Below are 23,116 nucleotides of genomic sequence, written 5' to 3'. Positions count from 1 at the left end.
ACCATTATGTAAACGACATCGCAAACACCAAAATGTAATTGAGATCGCCGACATTATTTTGAAGTTAATACTTGGTTGCTGCTCGCCATTATGCGATAGTGGCCCGAAGATGTGCATAATGGCCTAAGGGTTTGCCGACACCATTATACAGTTGAGATTGCCAACACTATTTTTTAATCGAGATTGCCGACACCATTATGCAATTGAGATCGCCGACATCATTATGTAACCGAGATTGCCGACATCATTATGTAATCGAGATTGCCGACATCATTATTTAATTGAGATTGCCGACACCATTATTTAATTGAGATCGCCGACATTATTATTTAATTGAGATTGCCGACACCATTATTTAATTGAGATTGCCGACACCATTATTTAATTGAGATTGTCGACACCATTATGTAATCGAAAGTGCCGACACCATTATTTAGTTGAGATTGTCGACACCAGTATGCAATTGAGATCGCCGACACCATTATGTAATCGAGATCGCCGACACCATTATGCAGTTGAGATCGCCGATACCATTATGCAGTTGAGGTCGCCGACACCATCATGCAGTTGAGATCGCCGACACCATTATGTAATTGAGAGTGCCGACATCATTATTTAATCGAGATTGCCGACACAATTTCGTAGAATTTTACATTCATTTCTATGCATACACTGTATAATTATAAATATGCATTGTATTTTCTTTTATAGATCGTTGAATACATTCAAATATGATTATTGATCTAAAGATTCTTGCGTGTTTGGCATTGTGTGTTGTCATGGTACAAGGGAGACATCTGGATCTCTCTGATATTACACGAGAATTGTAAGTAAAAAGTTTGATGTTTTACTAATTCGTGTTGTTTAGTGCATGCACTTACAGTTTAACCAAACCTTTAAATATAGTTAGTTTAAACATATTTATTTAAGCTCGATTGCGAAACAAGTTTTTGCAACTCACATTAATCACTTTCGAGTCCGCTTCCCGGAACCAACCAGTACTGATGTCATATAAAGAAACATGGCCATGACCCGAGTAGGGCTCAAACTCATTATCTCTGGGTTGAGAAGCAGACACCTTTGTCACTAGGCGATCGCTCCCTTAAATATAGTTTTTCATTACCGAGACTAAAACAAACCAGCAGAGATTAAAAATGATTTGGCTTTTATTTTCAAATAAAGCTAACAGCAAAATACCTATTGTGAAAGTATTCCTTATCCATGTGACATTTCGGATGGTATTTGTAAATCAAGGCTCAATCTGCAATATGTGTTGTTTTCTCAATATTTCCTCAATATTTCTATCACATAATTACTAGAGAACGGTTTAATTCTGCAGACTTTAACGCACTATATATTCTCTAAAGATTGTAAGGAGATTTGATTGCCTCACACCATTTCGTTATTCACTTGACAATAGTTAAGTAACTCCAAACGTCTAGATTTTCATAAAAAACGTGAATCTAGAGGTAAATTGCTTTGATGGCGTACGCTTTAGTTTCAAATACATGTGCATGGCATTGTTTAGAGCCAATGACATGGGGGAAGAACTGTTACACGGAAGATGGAGTTGTATACATCCTCCGTGTAATAGTTCCTCACCGTGTGTGAATTTGAAGAGGATCGGTGCAGATTTAATTTTATCCTTGACCGTCCATTTGATAAGCTTTCACGCTGTGACTTAATTTAGACAGACCGTGGTTTTAGCAATCTATTGGACACCCTAACCCCGCACCTTCTGATTAAGCACAAAATAAGATGTTTAGAATCCTGTCACTTGTAACTGTAACTGCTAGATCGATAAATCTGATAATAGTTCTCCAGGTGTTTTGACGCAAATGTATTTGGGACAATTATAGACGTGTTTCCAGTTTATACCAGAAATACCAGTATATCTGCTAGATATGGTGGCCGATAGCGTCCACGTTAAAGCCGCGAGAAAATCTACCGTCAGTTTATAAAATGTAGAGGGTCACTTTTGAATTTACCAGACTTTGTGTCGAAATTGTATAAAACGGCGCGTCGCTCTCTTGAGTTTTCTGCCAAACTTCTGTCATAAAAAGTCAAATTTTACAAAGAAACCGCGACATTTTCTGACTACATAGTAGACTAAGCCATACAAGCCTATGCCTTCTTAAGGTATCCGATTGCGGTCATTATAATTAGCAATATTTGCTGCATACCTTGTAAAACGCCGGTAAATAGGTTTCCGCGACATTTTGTACGGTTTCGGCATAAAATCGTGGGGGTTTCTAAGTTGCCTGCGACATATTTTTATTTCTCGTGTTTTGAAATGGCCGCAACCGGCCACCATAACAAGAGGCATGCAACTTTCTAAGAACAGCTGTCAACGAAAGAAAATGTGTTTTTGACGTAAGTTTTTTTTGAAGATTAACAAAGTTATGCCCTCTTGCCAGGCAAAAACAAACATTTTAGATTTGTGTCGTGTGTACTTGCTATGTTAATATGCGCTAGTAATTGTACAGATTTTTCGTGGCAAAGCATTGGAACATGGGGGAACATTGTCTTATGCACACATTTCTAGTTTTCAATTAAAATGTTTCTATCATCGTACTGTTAGATACTTTGCTACATCCAGTTTTCATTCTGCCTTTATATTTGTATAAAAACTGTAACGTATTAAACTTTTAAGTTATAAATCTTTTGCTAGAATATTAACTGTTGATATTTATTTATCTAATAGACTTATGGAAGCATTGTTCGAACGGGACTACTATGGGAAAGTTCCTAACCAAACGAAGAAGGACTATGAGGGGAAAGGGAAAGTGCCTTATATTATAAAGAAGGACTATGAGGGGAAAGGGAAAGTGCCTTACATTATAAAGAAGGACTATGAGGGGAAAGGGAAAGTGCCTTACATTATGAAGAAGGACTATGAGGGGAAAGGGAAAGTGCCTTACATTATAAAGAAGGACTATGAGGGGAAAGGGAAAGTGCCTTATATTATGAAGAAGGACTATGAGGGGAAAGGGAAAGTGCCTTACATTATAAAGAAGGACTATGAGGGGAAAGGGAAAGTGCCTTACATTATGAAGAAGGACTATGAGGGGAAAGGGAAAGTGCCTTACATTATGAAGAGGGATCCGGAAGGAGCAACACTAGAGAGAGGAAAAACCCAAGCACTGGCAGATTTTGAAAGAGAAACGTCTTGGTCAAACAAAAATGGAGAAACGTCTCAAAAAAGTAATAAAACGATCCGCTCCAATGGCAATTCGCCCCGTAACGACTCGTCACACTTAAGTGACGATTTGCCCCACTTAAGTGAAGTTGCCCCACCTTGTATTCTTTTTTAAATTCATTTGCATTGAAAATTATTTATGGTTTGGGTTTTTTTTTTAATTGATTTGGTATATATTTTTCTAGATAAGAGTTGATTCAGAGGTAGAATATGAAACAAATATCAGTTTAATAGAACTAACAATTACTTATCTCATTTGTATAGTTTAATCTAACTTTCAGAGTTATAATTAATAGATTAGATTAATGTTATAAATAAGTGATAATTGCTTCAGTAACTCATATTATAGTGTAATTCGCCTTTAAGACGGACTGACCCCTAATTTTCGTTACGGATTGTTGTGCACATTATAAGTGATAATTGTTTCAGTTGCACATAGGGTAATTCGCCCTTAAGACGGACTGAACCCTAATCGTCGTTATTTAAAGCGGATTGTTGTACATTATTATTGTATTTTGAAGTCATTCTATGTACACTTACATAAATATTTTGTCGTTGTCTAAAAATATAAATTTATAGATATTAACCCTTTCGCTGCCAGAGGGTTATTGTTTTATTGTTCACGCTATTTGCCAGAGGGATTTCTAAGAAATTACTATATTATTAATTGAATATAATTATTATTATTTGTTATTAGTATTATAATAATTATATATGTTTTCCAAATCTGTTAGTATAAATAATAATTATTGTCGATGGTATAATTTTCTTTATATTTATTATTATTTTTATGATAATTATTATTAATTTATTATTATAACTATTATTATTATAGAAACGGCTAAAGCCGTCCATATGGCAAATACGCCGAAAATAACAGGGACGGCTTAAGCCGTCCCTATGGCAGCGAAAGGGTTAAGAAGATGCGGTATCGATCTGGATGCATACCACCAACTTGAAGAATTTATTTTGATCAGCAAATGCAAATAATATTATCTAACTTAAACCTTTTTAAAGGAAAATGTTTTAGAACATAGTGTCATAATGATTATTTAAGTGGGGCGAATCGTTCTCAATTTTAATATTGATAACCTTACAGTTAAAATGATCAATTTCTGTTCTTAAAGTTAGATACAGAGAACATTTTATTTCACAAATATACTAAAAGAAACATTAATCTTACCATTTATTAATTTTGATAACATAAAGGACGTTTTAAATGATTGCTAAAGTGGCACGAATCGTCAGTGCGGCTTATCGTTATCTAATCTTCATTACGTAGGCGGCGTTGATCACGTTGACGACATTGTAATGCTATTGTTCAAAACCAAAATATGTCTTAGCTATTGTTGCTGACCCTATTCATAATGAAGATATGAATGATGATATTGAGGTATTGTTTTTTTGTATATAGTAAGCAAAATTTAAATTTTTTGTTGTTTAAAAGTGGTTTGAAGTCAACGAACGTAACCATTCGGCCACTTACGCCTCGGCTTGTGTAAAGATCTTTAATAACAAGAAACATTGTGAAATATATGCAAGCTGTACGTATTAACTGAATGCCAAAATTCAAATTTAAAAATTTAATATTTATATATTTTTTTTAGCTTTACTTCACCACATTAAGGATTTCGTTGGGGGCGATTGCGGCGAATTATTTAAAAACACATACTATGGTCTTGTAGGTATGTATATCTGGTATTCTTTCCGTTCTCATTTTATTTCTTTTATTTTTTGTTTTGTTTGATAAAAAAACAAATACAAAACATTTGATAAACAATGCATATAGAGATGAATTGTGAGATTTTTCGACTTTGCGTGAGGTCACGTGACTTCAATTCTTTGCTTTTGTACTCGTACACGTTCACCTGCTAACAAGTAAAACGTACTTTACACGTTAGGTAGTCCGTTACAAATAATATTAAATTTGTTATAGAACATTTATTGCTCGTTTCGTGAATTATGATTTATGTTAAACGTGCTTATCATAAACACTGTGTCTGTGTGTTAAATAGAAATTGAACTCTTTAAAAGTTTTATCATACCAATATTGCCAGGAAAGAAGAAAGAAGATCAATATACTGATACTGATTTAGCTACAGGGGTCAGCCGCAAACGTGGTACGTTTTACATTGTACAGTGTCTTTATTGTTGAGTTCATAAGTTAATTGTCTCAATTCAAATTACATAATTTATAACATGATACAGTCAGGTAAAAAACAATTTGAAAAAGATTGATTGTGGCACTATATTATATTGAAATATTATCGTTTAAGAACACAATAATCTGAAATTGTTGTACTTTACTTTTTAATTCATTCATTCATTCATTCAATCATTCATTCAAGAGGGATTAAACATTTGTTATCTTAGTCCTTTATACTAGTTACATAATCGTACAGACAGGATATGGTTAAAAAGTATAGGTCTACAGTGGACACATTTTCTAGCAACATTTCCAGATTTTATAAAAAAAAAAACAATAGACATGTGTTATTTGTATATTCTTATGAAATATTGCTTGAAAAGAAAATGTTTATAAAGCTCTAAGTGATGTAGTATAGACATTTTATGATGGGTAAAATATTTTATTTATGTGCAATATATACGTACAAATATAAATTTTATTTAGATTTAAAAAGCGTTTTAAGCTCCACACCCCAAGTGTCTGTGATGCAAATGACTTTTTTTACAAACGCGGTTATATGAAGAACTGTGACAAATAGAGGACGACTATGAACGAAATTTGATATATCATCGATGAAAATTAACACACATAATATTGAAGAAATACAGCGTTTCGATCGGATGACAAATAAAGTTGGACGCTTATTTAGTGTCCAGTTTTATTTGTCATCCAATGAAAACGCTGTATTTCTTAAAAATTCTTTGTGTCAATTTTGATGGAAGAACAAAAGTCGATACTATATTAAAATCCGTTGATAGAAGCCTTCTATTTTTCATAGTGCTTGATAGAACCGCGTTCGTAAAATTAGGTATAGAGACGTCATAAAGTAAATATTTATGAAGCCAAATAAAGGTTGACACTAAGTATCTTAGTATTCATCCGTAGCTGTTCTACAGAAATTAGAAACATTCTTCGATCGCTATCGCTCCCGTCGAAGTTTCTAATTTCTGTAGAACAGCACGGATGAACACTAACACATAGATATTTGAAATTTGGGATCAAGTTTAACTTTTGACGACACTTTACAAACCACAAAAAGTGGGATAGCTGCTCTATTTCGAGTATGATATGCAAGAAAGCATATTAATCATGATTACATATCGAATTTAGATATTTCTATCCGGACAGATGTTATAATGCAAACACTAAATAATATTCAGTTTCTTTATTTGGTTCTACACATTCTCTTATGTCTGGAAAGACCTGAGCAAGAAACATAACTTTTCTATCCAAAACTAACAGATATATAGAAACTCTATTCTGCAGAAAAATGCGCCGGACGTTATCATTGATATTTGTGCGCCATACGTTATTATTTCCCGGAAATGCCCCCATATGAATATTTACAGCGGTTATCTTAGTCAGAATGGGCATGGACGCTTAGATGATATTACAACTTTTTAAAGTCAGTGGTTTCAGTTAATATACATACATGTATATGTAAACGAAACAGTGAATTTTAGAGAAGAAGCCGTACGTTACCACGATTAAACCGGTAGAAAATTCTCTCGCTTCCAATCTGGTGACGCGCATTTCAGATGAAGTACCGGACAAAACATCATGAAATAAAATCCTGTGTGCCCGGAAAATTGTGAAAAAGGTTGTTATATGTACCTTAACACTAGAACATTACGAATTTCAGAGAAGAAAAGGGAAAAATTACTTTTTGGCTGCATCCGCCATCTTGTTTGTTTGGGTAACGAACGGCGTGATTCTCCACGTGTTAACTTTAAATTACACGTTAAAGTCTTTAAAAGTTATAAAAAAATGTTCTTGAAAGGAATGAAAACCATTTAGTGTCGTACCGAAGTTAAAAAGATAAATGAATAGTATTTTGCACTTAGTTTAGCAATTTCAGAATTTGAAGTAAATTTATTTAAAATGTTAGGTCAGTAAAACATAAGATAATTACAATATATATTTCCATAGAATTTAGTATCAGACATAACGACAAACCATTAAAGAATTTTATGTATGGAAGTTTGACAAATGTGACCTAGATGATCCGACAAAAGATCAATCTATATATCAAATAATAAAATGTCCTAATACAAAATATTATTATTTTTTATATAAAAATTCATACTAAATCATTTAGAATTGTATTAATTATTTTTTCAAGCAGTATTTCATTAGAATATTCGAATTATAGACTTTTTTTGTTTTTTTTGGGTTTTTTTTGTTTTTGTTTTATCAAACTTAGAAATACTGCTAGAAAATATGTCAATTGTAGACCAATCTACGTTAGAGATTGCAATAAACATAACTTTGTTATTTAATATATACGTTCTTAGTGATTCATAAGATAAACATTGTGTCAATGCATGTAATTTAGTTTATACTAAATTATTGTAGTTCGATTGTGTCAGAAGGTATAAGCTTCCTGGAGCGCCCTTGGATCCCTTCCTAGAACCAACTAGTACCAAGCAATGAGTGTAAAGTGTTTTGCTCACGGAAACAACGTCTTGCCCCTGACGGGGTTTTTACCCATACGATCAGCCATCCTACGAATACTAGTCCTAACAATGTCACACCCCTGGTTTACAGTTTGGTGAATTCTGTCCTCAGTAGCTAGGATTTAATATTTTCCGGTCTCAAGCCGTATAGGTTTAACACTACATTTTGCAAATAGTGATTTGGAGTTCTATATTACATGACAGTTAAATTTGAGTTGTATTTAACTGTACAAAGTTACAGAGAGAACATCACTTGCCGTCATTTAACTATTGCTTTCAATATGATAGTAATATGATTTCAGTTTAGAAATTTAGAAAGCGTTCCATTTCAGCAAAAGAAGAAGAAACGGACGCAAAAATATTATTGGATGCATTGACAGTAGCGGCCGCAGATGCCCGTGAGTAAAGTAATCTGCAATGCAAATAAATTACAGGAAAAAATAAAAAGACAGTTAAATCGTACATGTAGTAAGATAAAAAAAATGCAAAAGGATTAATGGGGTCCGATCAACATGAAACTTAGTAACATAATAAATTCATATTATCTAAATAAACAATAGCTCATTTAAGTCGTTATTTTACTTGTGATGATTTTGTTAAATTTTAAATTACACCGACTCATTTATTGACTTTCAAGCTTTACTGGTGGAGGACAGTGCCCGCTTGTTTCTTATATTCTGATATGATGCATAAAGGTGACCTTCAATAAATGTATGTGAAAGAATCCAATGTCCCTGACGGAATTCGAACGCTCAACGCTAAGTAGCAAGTAATTTAAAAATTGTATGCTACCTGTTATATATTGTTTATCATTAAAACGTTTTTTCCTTCAAGATGATTGCTTGCTTGGTCAGCAAGATGCTTTTGTTGGGGACGGAAGGGAAACAGTTGATGATGTGGCAACCACGGACACTCCTGTGTTTTCGAGGAAGGCTACATTACAAGGAGATTGGAATTAAAAGTTGACAACTTACACATTTTCTTTTTATCTTAAATATAAATAAAAACATCTTGAAATATGTGTATAACCTTATATTATTCACATGATCACTTTAATCTTCAACGTATGCTAAATTGAAAACAGGAGTTATTATTTTAAAGGTTTCAACAAATTTTGACTGGTGTATTCTTTATTTTCATGTTAGAAAGAAGAAAAGAAAACACTTCAACACTTTGTCATGGTTCAAAGTGATTGTAAACATCTTAAACCTTCAATCTTGTTCGTGGACATTTATTTATTAATCATCTTTTATATAATTGATAATAAGTTGCAAACAATGTATTAATACGTTCACAATTTACCAATACTAACTGTATAACGCCAATTGCATAACGAATATTTAAGCGTATACAAATGCACTATGTATGACTAATCAAACCCAGTAATATTTAATTCTCCTTTTTTGCAGATAAATCAAAGACGAAGGAACCGTTGCAGAAAATACACCTTCGACTACAAATAACACAAATATCATGCTTCAAATATTGTAAAATTAAACTTATGAACTGTTGAGACTGTGATTTTTTTTTCCTGTTCGATAACTTGTGTTCATTTTCATCATTTATATATTCAATATATGTCCCCATTTTTAAGCGATATCACGTCTTTTGTTAAGTTTCCAGATTATTGGTTAGCTTTTTTGCGAATTCATTTATATTCGTGGGCATGAAATTTCGTGGTTTTATCAAAACGGGCATGTTCATGGTTCTTAAATTTGTGGATTTTCAATTTCTTGTAAAGAAAATAAAAACAATAACCTAATGCAAAGTTGTCTTACACTTACTCGCCACGCATTTTACTTACCCCATGTACATATCTTTACGTATCACACAGCGCTTGGCAATATATTTAATCCTTGCCTCTTGGCATTCATTACACAAAAATCGGCAGAAAAGCGCCGATGCATGTTTGTAATATATATAATAGAGATATGGCAAGAAGTATTTGTTGGGATAAAATTTCGTCGGATTTTAAATTCGTGGATTGACGTACCCACGAAAACAACGAACATTCGTGCCCCACGAATAATGATGATTTTACAGTATCTAGTTTATTGTCTTAGCTTTTGGCCAAATAATATATAAAACATATACATACATGCCCTTTCTCACTTTCGTTGTCTGCATTAAACTTTTGGATTAGAATATTTAGTTCAGAGTTTATTTATCAACTAGAAACAACAACATAACATGATGCGGCATGTTGTCAAAATTTTAAGTGGATGATTCAGTGAGGAGTGAAAATAGAATAATGCTTTACAATTTCGACAGCCTATTGATTGTGTATATCTAATATTTTCCTTCTTTTTTACCCTAGACTGTAGCAATGTAAGTTTCAAAGATGCTGCAATCACAGCAATATGGATAATTTTTTATGAGGTTTAATTTGATGAAACGAAACGGTCATGTTCTTAGCTTTTAATCGGCAACTGAATCTGTCATCAATGCTAACGATGTAGACCAGGATCAGCCACCACCTCCGTTTAAGATATATAGCGAAAGTTTGTACGAATTCGGCATAAAAAGCTTGCCCGCGAAATTATGTAACATAAGGATACAATTTCTCGAGGATTTAAAATTGCAACAACCGGCCACTATAGCTAGAGGCCTGTAACTTTATAAGAATAGCTGTCATCGAGAGACTCTTTACACGTGTATTTTGATGTAAAGTTTATTGATAATCACCAAAGTTTTGCCCCTTTGGCAAAAAAGAGTATTTTAGATTTGTGTGATATGTACCTGCTATGTTAATATGCACAAGAAATTGTACAGATTTTTCGTGAAGAAAAAACAGTGTTACGCGGGGGCAGCCATGTCTTCTGCACATATTTCAAGTTCTCTGTTAAAATATTTCTATTTTCATATTTTAGATACGTATTCTACATCCAGTTTTCTGTATGCCTATATATATTATATCTATATTAAACTATAACGTATGTCTTAAATTATTTTAATTCATATATCTATTGCGATAATATGAACTGATGATGATTATATATCTAATAGACACATGGAAGTATTGTTCAAACGGGACTTTGAGGGGACAGGGAAAAAGCCTTACCCTTTAAATCCCATATGGGCCCGTTTTAGTTTATATTATTTCACACATTACATGTCCCTCTCCTTGCACCGCCCTTATGTCCACTCTAGTTTTGGTTTGGTGCCTTCTGAGTGTCCTACTTTGGTGTGTCGGGGGCTGCGTCCTTTGAACGCTGCCTTTGCCTTGTTGATCTTAATTCTTGTCTTTTACCTTATGAAAAGGGATCCAGGAGAAGGGGCAACACAAGAGATTGGACAAACCGAAGCACTGGAAGATCTTGAACGAAGATTTCCTTGGCCTTGGTCACACGAAGTTGGAGGTGAGACAAATAAATTATATACGATTGCTCAAAAAGCTTTTATTGACGACCCTATTCATATTGATTATATAAATGAAGGTGTTGAGGTATTGTGTATTGTATATAGTAAGCAAAATTTAAATTCTTTGTTGTTGAAACTTTTCCTCTTAGTGTGCCTTTTCTTTTTCTTTTTTATCTTCAGTTTTCTGTTAGTTTATGGCAAGACATACAAAATTGTTAAACAAGTTTCCGAATTCACTTTATTAACGGATAACAAATAAGATTTAAAATTATTTTAAAGAAAGAAACCTGATTCTTAAAAGATTTTCTTTTGTCATACAAAAAAGAATGGACATATTTTTTCATGATCAATAGGAGTGTCGCACCAACACAGTATAGGCCATTTAGCGAATTTCTCGCATAACTGGTGGGGAAAAAACCCGTGTTCCCGTGTGTTATTTCAGGCACGAACAGGCACCTGAATAGAACCAACGACGTTCCGTAAGCTAGCTCTCTTGAAGAGTGCAAAGACGCTTGCGCGGCTCGAATTTTTAGCAGTGACTAGTAAATGGTTTGAACTTAACCATTCGTCCACTCACATCCCGAGTTGTGAACAATTTTATTAGGAATAGAAATAGTGTGCAATATATGCGATCTGTACAAATAAAATGAATAGCAAAACTCAAATTTTGATATCAAATATCTTATATTTATATTTATGTTTTTCAGGATTTATTGACAAGATAAAGGTTTTCATTGGGGGCGAATGCGGCGAATTATTTTTGAACACAATTCATAATCATGTAGGTATGAAAATCTGGTATTCTTTCCATTCTTTTTAGATTATCTTATTATTTGTTCTACTTAATAAAAAAAATACAATACATTCTAAATATAAATATAAACAAATAAACATATAAAAATAAACAATGCATATTTAGATGGATATCGAGTACTTTCGTCTTCTAGTGAGGTCAAGTATCTTCAATTCTTTGCTTTTGTACTCGTACACGTCCACCTGAAAACAAGTATAACGTACTGTATACATTAAGTATCAGTTACTGTACACATTAAGTATCTGTTACAAATAGTAACATAATACAACATTTATTATTCGTTTCGTGAATTATGATTTACGTTTTACGCGCTTATATTTATCATTAGATTTAAAAGAGAAATTTTACTTTTAAAGAGTTTTATAATACCAATTTTGCCAGAACAAAAGAAACAAGAACAAGAAACTGATCCAGATTTAGCTCCAGATGTCAGTCGAAAACGTGGTAAGTTTTAGTTTTTTCAGTGTATTTAGTGTTGACTAAGAGTAAAAATCTAACAGAGTTCATAAATTTATTGTCCAAATTTACATTAATAATTCATAATATAATACAAGTAAAAAACAATTTAAAATAGATTTACTGAGGCACTATTTTATATTAAAATACTATCGTTTGATTATACAATAATCTGAAGTTGTTACAGTTAACTTTCATTTTACTTATTCGTTAATTCAAAAGAGATTAAACATGTCTGTGATGCTCGTCATTTTTAGAACAAGCAGAGGTAAAAATAATAGTGTGTGCATTGGCAGAAGCGGCAGCAGATGCACGTAAGTAAAGTTATCTGTTATGCAAATAATTAATTAACACTTAAATAAATGATAAAGGGAACAAAACAAAAAAGGAGACAGTTAAATTTGAGTAAGAACGAAAGTTTGCGAAAAGGACTGGTAGAATCCGATGAAACAATTAAACATGGAACTTGAAAAAATTACTCTTAATAAACGAGAACTCATTTAAGTCGTTCCTTTGCTTGTGACGGTTTTGTTGAAATCTGAATTGACTCATACGTGGACTTTCATGCTTTACTGGTGAAGGAAACAGGCCGCATGTGTCTGAAATGATTGACGAATGTGTGTCTAGCTAGCACACCTGACCTTCTATTAAACTATCTGAAATAATCAAAAGTCCCGGACGGAATTCGAACCCGCAACGTTGAGTAGCAAGAAATTAAGAATTATGTTCTATCTGTTTCATATTTTTTATCATTAATACGTTTCTTTATTCAAGATGAATGCTTGCTTGGTCATCAAGATGCTTTTGCCGATGACAGAAAGGAAATAATTACAGATGAGACAACCGCTGACACTCCTACATAAGAAGGAGATAGGAACATCTTAATCCTTCAAAACGTTTATTGTATATTTTTATTGCTTAATCATCTTTTATATAATCGGTAGTTAGTTGTAAACAATGTATTAATACGGTCTCAATTTACCAGTACTAACTGTATAATGCCAATTGCATAGCGAATAATTAAGCGAGTACAAGTGCGTTATGTTTTATGAAACACACCTAGTATTATTTTATTCTCTTTTTTCTTTGCAGATAATTCAAAGACAATTTAGCGTAGCAGACAAAATAAATCTTCTACAACAAATTACACAAATATCATGCTATAGATATTGCATAAATAAACTTATAAACTGTTGAGACTGTGAAAAATATTTTTTTCTGTTCGATAATTTGTGTTCATTTTCATCATTTATATATTCAATATATTTCCCCATTTAAACGATATCACGTCTTTACATTTTGTTAAGTATCTAGCTTATTGACTTAGCTTTTGGCCTAATAATATGTAAAACATATACATACGTGCCCTTTCTCACTTACGTTGTCTGCATTAAACCTTTGGATTACAATATTTAGTTCTGACTTTATTTATAAACTAGAATCAAACACATTGCTCGTGTATCTTTCATATTTTTTGGCGTCCGCGCCGAAGCGCAGCGCCCCTTTATGGAATGAAATCAGATTTTGTGAAAGGGCGACAGCAACTTCTCGAGCCTTTTAGTCGGTCATAATAAAAGTCGATCATTCCGATCGGTATGAAGGTGCTTGATTATTAATTAATCCGTGGTACAATGAATAGCGAACTTGCAAACATTTTCAAATGAAATGACCTTTTCCGTCAATAAATCGCGCTCTTCGTTTTTTTTTTAATTTACACAGTGGATTATTATGGTATGTTATTGTTGTACATTTATCCGAAAGCTGTAAATAGAATGATGAGTTGATGACCTAAATATTCCGAAAATCTATTTATAGAGGGATGTGCTCCTATCGGTAATTCCGGGTCTCTCCCGGTCTATTTTGACCGGGACTTACTAGTGACCGGCGAATAGTACCACGCGTTTATTGTCCGGTCTCTCCCGGTTTTGGAGTAGATGTTTGATATCGTTACAGAACAGAACAAATAATTTACAGGTAAATAAGCTTTTTTTTCCAAAATGAATGTTTGTCAGTTAATTTGGTTACAATAATTAATGAACACAGATCAACTCTCAAATTTATTGATTATTTTTATACATAAACATACAATTCGGAGAAAAAACCAACAAGAACAACAACAATAGCATGTTTCATTTTATCTTTATGAGATAAAAACAATAAATATGTACAATAATTGAGAAAAAAGGTACATTTTTATGGTATTAATATGACACTATCAACTTTGAAACATTTTATTTAATTTGTTATTCGTGGTTAGTAAAGATGACGAGGAATTATTCAAAGTTACAAATTAGATTTTATGAATTATTCAATTGATTGATAATTTAAAAAATGATAAAGAAAAATACAAATGTACATGGTTTAAGAATATAAGAATAAACAATATTATATATTGAAAGATTAACCATTATTTACTAACCTTTTTCCAGTTAATTTTTTACCTATAATCGTCGGTCAATATGACAATTGAATTCTTAAAATTTATTTTACAATTTAAATTAAAAAAAGTAAGTAAACATAAAATAGCACATAAAACACAAAAAAGAAAAGAAAACAATATTCATAAAATCTGTAATTTTTTTATCAAAATTAATAGATATTACAATTATTGTATAATAAACAATTATGCTCAACATGATCAACATGGTAATATAACCAGTGCCATATTTTTACTAAGTGTGAATAGATACCTTAAGAGGGAGTCTTCGCTAATAGCGATAACATAATAAGTGACAATTACACAAGTGTGGTGTTGATCATGCGTTACACATATGGATTATAAATGATTGTATACATGTATATCCATTGCTCGCCCATATGGTCTCTTTCCAGTGGCGAGGGTAAACAAACGCAAACACACAAAATCCGTTGCTATTAATAACCACGGTCATAAAGAAATAACAAGTAATATTCTAATCTCTAGCATGCCAATCAAAGTTCATAATGAACAATGTCTTTCGTCCACTCATTCATAAGTGATATAAAATTCTGGTAAAAACCATTGAAAAGTTTATAAGAATATCTTGTCATCATATGTCTACTAGTTCATCTTCACTTGCTGCATTTCTTGCTTGGACGCCCTTTGAAGCTTTGCATCAATGCTTTTCTTGTTATCTATTGTTTCATTTTACTGCTTGCTTACTGTCTAATATTCGCTTTATTATTACTCTCTGCTGTCTAATGTTTAGTATCTACTGTTTGGGATATATGTACCACAAACTGTTTACTATTTAATATCAACTACCTAATGTTACTGTTTTAGATATATGCACTACCAAGTTACAATCTGTTTACTATTTAATATCAACTGCCTTATGTTTATTATCTTAAATTATTATAATTATTATTATTATTACTGTCTACCGACTGCTGTTATTTGGATTACTAAATATTTGTTAATCACATTCAACAGTCAACCAGTAGTAAGTAATAAAGTGAAAAGTTAGAAGTAAATCTCTCAAAAAGACATCGATTATTATCCAAGTCTCTGTCTCTTTCAATTTAAACGCCAAAGCGATATAAAGGTCATGAAAGTAAAACTAGGTATGAAAATATTGAGCACAGAATTGGCAAAATACGTATTCGCACGAATGCGTTTTTGTATCATTTTTGGGAATGTATATCGCTGGTTTTGGGATTCGTTGTATAATATAGAAGCAATTTGTTTGTTTTGTGAAATTTGAAGCTCTCGAGCTGATATTCTCAAGTTGTCAAGTCCACGAAATAAAGGGCCATTTGAGCTTAAAAAATAAGTGAAAATGAACACGAGATTGCGATCACAATATATAATGAATGAAAGTTAGTTATTTATTTATTTATTTATTTATTTATTTATTAAAGTATTCACACATGATATACGAAATAAACAACATAAATTTAATCATAGAAACATGTTTAAATCAATTGTATATACTATAAATGTATATGGCACATAAAGTAGATATCAGTTTAAAGTATTAATATATAATCTACATGATAAAGCTAAGGAACAGATGCCAATTATAAAACAAAATTAATACAAAAGGCGTGAAAATGGAGTAACGAAAGGAACAATTTTCTGCAACGGGAAAAGTAAAGGAGCTACAATTGAAATGTATGTACCATTTAAATTTGGAACATGGTATTTGTTTATTATTCAAATACATGTACTGAAAGATATAATGGTACATCAGAAAATACCTTCCAAGTCATAGTCAAGGCCATAAGCGATGACTCTATGTTATCGTAGAAGCGTAAACAATTGTCACGTGATCACCAATCTTGTCAAGAGGCCATATTATGTTTTATTCTGAAGATGGCGGCATATGTGTGACAAGTCCTTTTTGCGAAGGATTGGTTAGACAGATGCATGGAAGTGAACATCTGTGCCATATGGGAAATCTTTACATAGTTGTAAACCCGTATGTCTGTGAAAATGTGAATGAGGTATTCAACAGCAAAGGACATTCCACCAGTCATTGAGAGAAAAAAAAACATTATGCTTGTATAATGGTTCTATAAAAATAATTGCACGAAGACGAGATTTTTCATTTACTGATTTCATAATTGTAAAAAGTTTATTCAAATTGATATTATATAGTTTTCATATTACAATGTTTACGAAACAATTAGTTTTGTTTATGTTATATTACGAAATCACACCTTCGGATTGCAGACTATCCAAAAATAGATCTACACATTTTAGCTTTCTTGCTTTAAAATTCCATTTTAACATAACATAACATTATATTTATTCAGCATTAAATGTTATGTACAACATTTATAGCCATTTCTATCTATAATACAAACATATAAGGGCAAGGTCATGGTTAACAGAGAATTATACAAATGATTTATACAAAATAATCTTACAAAAATTATGCTTGAGATGCTTGTTTTAAATTCTAATTAAATTGTTAAAACTAGCAAGATTTTTATTTTTATTTGGTTAGTCTTAAAATGTACAAAGGCAATGTTTGACTTTTATGAACTTTGTGATGCATTCAAGCAGATTAGATTCCCATTGACCTTTGTCCAAACTATTTCCCCATTGACTTATCTCCAAACTGTTTCTCCATTGACCTTTGTTCAAACTATTTCCCCATTCAGCTTATCTCCAAAACTGTTTCTTCCATTGAACTTATCTCCAAACTGTTTCTCCATTGACCTTTCTCCAAACTGTTTCTCCATTGACCTTTCTCCAAACTGTTTCTCCATTGACCTTTCTCCAAACTGTTTCTCCATTGACCTTTCTCCAAACTGTTTCTCCATTGACCTTTCTCCAAACTGTTTCTCCATTGACCTTTCTCCAAACTGTTTCTCCATTGACCTTTTCTCCAAACTGTTTCTCCCATTGACCTTTCTCCAAACTGTTTCTCCATTGACCTTTCTCCAAACTGTTTCTCCATTGACCTTTCTCCAAACTGTTTCTCCATTGACCTTTCTCCAAAACTTTGTTTCCCCATTGACCTTTCTCCAAACTGTTTCTCCATTGACCTCTCTCCAACCTGTTTCCCCATTGACCTTTCTCCAACCTGTTTCCCCATTGACCTTTCTCCAAACTGTTTCTCCATTGACCTTTCTCCAAAACTGTTTCCCCATTGACCTTTCTCCAAACTGTTTCTCCATTGACCTTTCTCCAAACTGTTTCTCCATTGACCTTTCTCCAAACTGTTTCTCCATTGACCTTTCTCCAAAACTGTTTTCTCCATTGACCTTTCTCCAAACTGTTTCTCCATTGACCTTTCTCCAACCTGTTTCTCCATTGACCTTTCTCCAAACTGTTTTCTCCATTGACCTTTTCTCCAAAACTGTTTCCCCATTGACCTTTCTCCAACCTGTTTCTCCATTGACCTTTCTCCAAAACTGTTTCTCCATTGACCTTTCTCCAAAACTGTTTCTCCATTGACCTTTCTCAAAACCTGTTTTCCATTGACCTTTCTCCAAACTTGTTTCTCCATTGACCTTTCTCCAACCTGTTTCCCCATTGACCTTTCTCCAAACTGTTTCTCCATTGACCTTTCTCCAAACTATTTCCCCATTCACTTATCTCCAAACTGTTTCTCCATTGACCTTTCTCCAAACTGTTTCTCATTGACCTTTCTCCAAACTGTTTCTCCATTGACCTTTCTCCAACCTGTTTCTCCATTGACCTTTCTCCAACCTGTTTCCCCATTGACCTTTCTCCAAACTGTTTTCTCCATTGACCTTTCTCCAAACTGTTTCTCCATTGAACTTTCTCCAAACTGTTTCTCCATTGACCTTTCTCCAAACTGTTTCTCCATTGACCTTTCTCCAAACTGTTTCTCCATTGACCTTTCTCCAACCTGTTTCCCCATTGACCTTTTCTCCAAACTGTTTCCCCCATTGACCTTTCTCCAAACTGTTTCCCCATTGACCTTTCTCCAAACTGTTTCTCCATTGACTTATCTCCAAACTGTTTCCCCATTGACCTTTCTCCAACCTGTTTCCCCATTGACCTTTCTCCAAACTGTTTCTCCATTGACCTTTCTCCAAACTATATCCCCATTCACTTATCTCCAAACTGTTTCTCCATTGACCTTTCTCCAAACTGTTTCTCCATTGACCTTTCTCCAAACTGTTTCTCCATTGACCTTTCTCCAACCTGTTTCTCCATTGACCTTTCTCCAAACTGTTTCCCCATTGACCTTTCTCCAAACTGTTTCTCCATTGACCTTTCTCCAAACTGTTTCTCCATTGACCTTTCTCCAAACTGTTTCCCCATTGACCTTTCTCCAAACTGTTTCTCCATTGACTTATCTCCAAACTGTTTCTCCATTGACCTTTCTCCAAACTGTTTCTCCATTGACCTTTCTCCAAACTGTTTCTCCATTGACCTTTCTCCAAACTGTTTCTCCATTGACCTTTCCCCAAACTTTTTCTCACGCTTCCACAATGAGCTAGCCAATTTGAAATGTGAAAAAAAAAATGAAAATAAACTTTTACTGTTCTGTTTTTCAAGAGCATCTTTTATAAATAAAGGTTCTATGTGCATTAATGTGTACATGTATATGGTACAACAGTTCAAGTGATTTTATCAATTTTAACAACTTTGAATATAATGAGTCTTTTTTAAGGTAGAACGTTAGTTTTGGTCAATAATATATCTAAAATGGTATTCAAGAATGCCAAATTTGTCTTCGGTTAACTTAAAACATCAATGATACACTGCACAGGAACAGTTTTACTGGCCTTTTTTCTTACAAAAAGAACAAAGCTTACCTTACAAAATATGTCTACATTGATACTGTTACAATAAAGTCAAATAGGAAACCGTATCAATACCACATTGCCATCATAAAACCTAATTTTCGGTAAGACGATTGGACATATTTGTCACGTAAACGACAAATAAATCTGTTTTCAATACGATATAAAACCAGACGAGAAAAACTTAACTAATATAAATATTCATTTGAAATAACTCGTCACGTAAACGTCATTATCTGATTATTTTAGATATGTTTTCAGTTTCTGGATATTTTCATTTGATAATTTGTGAAAGCGCTCAACATTACCAGTGAGTAGTAGCACTGGTTCATTGGCTTTACCACTTCATTCTGTAACAATATGTCCTCTTTTTAGGCCACCTGTAGGAATCACTTACTTATTTACACTTTCTATGAAATTTAATTGCATTTGTCTATAAAACAACAATTAGTCACAATTTTCTGAAATCGATCAAAAATTGATAGAATAATTGTTGCTTGCTTATTATTTGGACCACAATACCCTTAACATGTGTTATCAATTTTGATAAGATTTTTTTTTCATTTTAGAAATGAAAATTATAACAACAATGGAAGGAAGTGTATTTTACGTGCATATTTTATGGACATGCTCAAAAAAACAAAATATCTTGTCTTTCGTTTTTTGACCCTGGAATGTCGCAATCTAAGATTCAAAGAAAATGTATTCACAACAAAAGTGGAACATTATTATGAGGTTTTATTTGATGTACTAGAACGGTCATGCTCTCTGCCTTCTATCGGTAACTGAACCTGTCAATGCTAACAGTGCAGACCAAGACCAGTCGCCACCTCCGTTAAATATATATAGCGGTGGCCTAGTGGTTAAGGTGTCTGCCTCTCAGCCCAGAGATCATGGGATCGAGCCCTACTCGGGTCACGACCATGTTTCCCCATAAGACACCAGTACTGGTTGGTTCCAGGAAGTGGACTCGAAAGTGATTAAATTAAATTAAGTTGCAAGAACTTGTTTCGCAATCGAGCTTAAATAAACATTTTTAAACCAATATATATGGCGATGTTTTGTAATATTTTGGCCTAACATTTTATTAGTTGTCCGCGACATTATATTTTATAAGGATACAATTTCTCGCGGTTTTTAATGGCCCCAATCGGCCATTATCGCTAGAGGCATGTAACTTTCTAAAAATAGTTGTCATTGAGTGAGCTTAAACACGTGTATTTTTATCTAATTATTTTGAAAATCACCAGAGTACGTTATGCCCCCTTGACAGACAAAAATGAGCATTTTAGATTTGTGTTGTGTGTACTTGCTATAATAATTTGCACTAGTAATTGTAAAGAAATTTGCGTGACAAAACAGTGAAACGTGGGGTCATCTTCTGTTCATATTTCCACTTCTTAGAATGTTTATATTATCATATTCTTAGATAAATACTCTACATCCAGTTTTCATTCTTCCTTTATAACTGTATGAAAACAAACGTCTTGACACTTTTATTAAATAAATATATTGCAATAATATGAAGTGATGATGATTATATATATACTAAACTCATGGAAGCATTGTTCAAACGGGACTTTGAGGGGACAGGGGAAAAACTTTACCTTATGAAAAGGGATGCAGGAGAAGGGGCAACACAACAGATTGGACAAACCGAAGCACTGGTAGATCTTGAACAAAGAGTCCCTTGGAGAAACGATATTGGAGGTGCAACAAATATATTATTGTTATACGATTGTTCAAAGACTAAATATGCATTAGCTTTTATTGACGACCCTTTGCATAATGATTGTGTGAATGAAGGTGTTGAGGTATTGTGCATTGTATTGAGTAACCAAAATTTAAATTACTATTGAAACTTTTCATCTTAGTGTGCCTTTTTAGTGTTTCGTGTAGAGCTGCGTGCTGTTAACGTAGCATTGCCCTGTCCATATAAACGTTCATGAAGAACTATAGAACTAATAAAAAATAGCCTAATACCCCTGGTCAAACGATATAGTTATTTTAGCTTTTTGTTTTTGTTTTTGTTGTTTTAAATTTTTTTTGTCTTTGGTTTTTATGTTAGTTTATGGCAACATATACAGCTATGTTCAACACGTTTTCGAATTCACCTCCATAACGAACAACAAAAAAGATCGAAAGAAAATTTTAAAAAAAAAAATTTGGGGGGGGGGGGTCACACAAAAATGTGTTTTTGTTTTTTTTTTTCATGATCATTATGAGTGTTCGACAAACAAAGTATAGGACATAAGGCGAATGACCAGCATTACTGGTAAAACTTCTTAAACCTTGTAGAACCACCAACGTTCGTAAGCTACCTTGATAACTTTCTCACTTGAAAGAATGCAAAGCTCGAATCTTTCGCGGTAAGAGGTAAGTGGTTTAAACTTTACCACTCGGCCACTTACACCCCGAGATTTGCAATAATATTTATATAAAATAGAAATAGTGTGCAATATATGCATGCTGTACAAATTGACTGAATGGCAAAACTCAAATTCTTATATCATTTTTTTCAGGTTTTATTCACGACATAAAGGTTTTCATTGGGGGCGAATGCGGTGAATTATTTGCGAAAATAATTTATAATCATGTAGGTATGTAAATTCTGTGTTCCTTCCATTCGTTTTCGATTATCTTATTATTTGTTTTACTAAATGAAAAAAAAACATATCATAAAACATAAACAATGCATATAGAGATGGACATTTTTGTCTTTGCGTAAGGTCACGTAACTCAATTTTTTGCTTTTGTATTCGTGCACGTTCACCTTCAGACAAGTAAAACGTGCCAAAAACGTTAGGTTCACTGTCACATATAGTACTTCATTTATGAAGATACTAATCCAGATTTAGCTCTAGAGGACTGCCGCAAACGTGGTAAGTTTTAGGATATACAGTGTACAGAATTTATTTTATTTCGATTGTGTAGGAAGCTATAAGCTTAAAGACATAATTTTGAATCCGTTCCTGGAACCAACCAGTATCGAGCAATGAGTGTAAAAGTTCTTGCTCAAGGAAACAACGACTGACCCCTTACGGGTTTGAACCCATGAGACTAGGTTTTTTATTGTTGAGTAAAATGAATCTTATAGAGTTCATAAATTAATAGCCCCAATTTACTTAAAAACATTCATAATATAATACAATTAAAAACCAGTTTAAAAGAAGATTTACCGAGGTATTATATTATAATTAAAATTCTAGTGTTTGAATGCCGATATACAATAATCTGAAGCTGTTACAGTTAACCTCATTTTACTTATTCATTAATTCTAGAGGGAAAACATTTTTGTTATCCTTGTATTTTATAGAAGCAGGCTCAAGCAGCAGACACGAAAATAATATTGTGTGCCTTTGAGGTAGCGGCAGCAGATGCACGTAAGTAAAGTAATCTGTTATGCAAATAATTATATTAATACTTAAATAACA

General features: G+C 33.0%; 2 protein-coding genes and 1 long non-coding RNA gene across 5 annotated transcripts; all 3 read left to right on the top strand.

Moving 5' to 3' along the window:
• The first annotated feature begins 709 nt into the window (after positions 1-709).
• Positions 710-9,364, top strand: LOC132752413 (uncharacterized). 2 transcript variants are annotated; one of them, XM_060742733.1, is made up of 7 exons: positions 710-826; positions 2,705-3,204; positions 4,807-4,884; positions 5,257-5,319; positions 8,176-8,241; positions 8,678-8,804; positions 9,253-9,364. In XM_060742733.1, exons 1-6 carry the CDS (start codon positions 732-734, stop codon positions 8,800-8,802), a joined length of 927 nt encoding a protein of 308 aa, XP_060598716.1. In that variant the 5' UTR covers positions 710-731; the 3' UTR covers positions 8,803-8,804; positions 9,253-9,364. The 2 variants fall into 2 exon arrangements, with proteins under 2 accessions (XP_060598716.1, XP_060598717.1); XM_060742734.1 differs by having other exon boundaries at positions 8,678-9,364.
• Positions 9,365-10,835: 1,471 nt separating this feature from the next.
• Positions 10,836-12,734, top strand: LOC132752414 (uncharacterized). 2 transcript variants are annotated; one of them, XM_060742736.1, is made up of 3 exons: positions 10,836-11,202; positions 11,911-11,984; positions 12,399-12,734. In XM_060742736.1, the coding sequence occupies exons 1-3, from the start codon at positions 10,854-10,856 to the stop codon at positions 12,435-12,437; spliced, it is 462 nt and encodes a 153-aa protein (XP_060598719.1). In that variant the 5' UTR covers positions 10,836-10,853; the 3' UTR covers positions 12,438-12,734. The 2 variants fall into 2 exon arrangements, with proteins under 2 accessions (XP_060598719.1, XP_060598718.1); XM_060742735.1 differs by having other exon boundaries at positions 10,848-11,202; positions 11,911-11,988; positions 12,399-12,727.
• LOC132752416 (uncharacterized) lies at positions 12,730-13,882 on the top strand. Its single transcript, XR_009628815.1, has 2 exons — positions 12,730-12,787; positions 13,248-13,882. It is a non-coding gene; the product is annotated as an uncharacterized LOC132752416 (long non-coding RNA).
• Positions 13,883-23,116: the final 9,234 nt, after the last annotated feature.

Source organism: Ruditapes philippinarum, unplaced genomic scaffold (genome assembly GCF_026571515.1).
Source record: "Ruditapes philippinarum isolate M1 unplaced genomic scaffold, ASM2657151v2 ctg270_1_1_1_1, whole genome shotgun sequence".
Lineage (NCBI taxonomy): Eukaryota > Metazoa > Mollusca > Bivalvia > Venerida > Veneridae > Ruditapes > Ruditapes philippinarum.
Note: the sequence above shows the minus strand (reverse complement) of the source record. Positions and strands in the feature narration are given on the sequence as shown.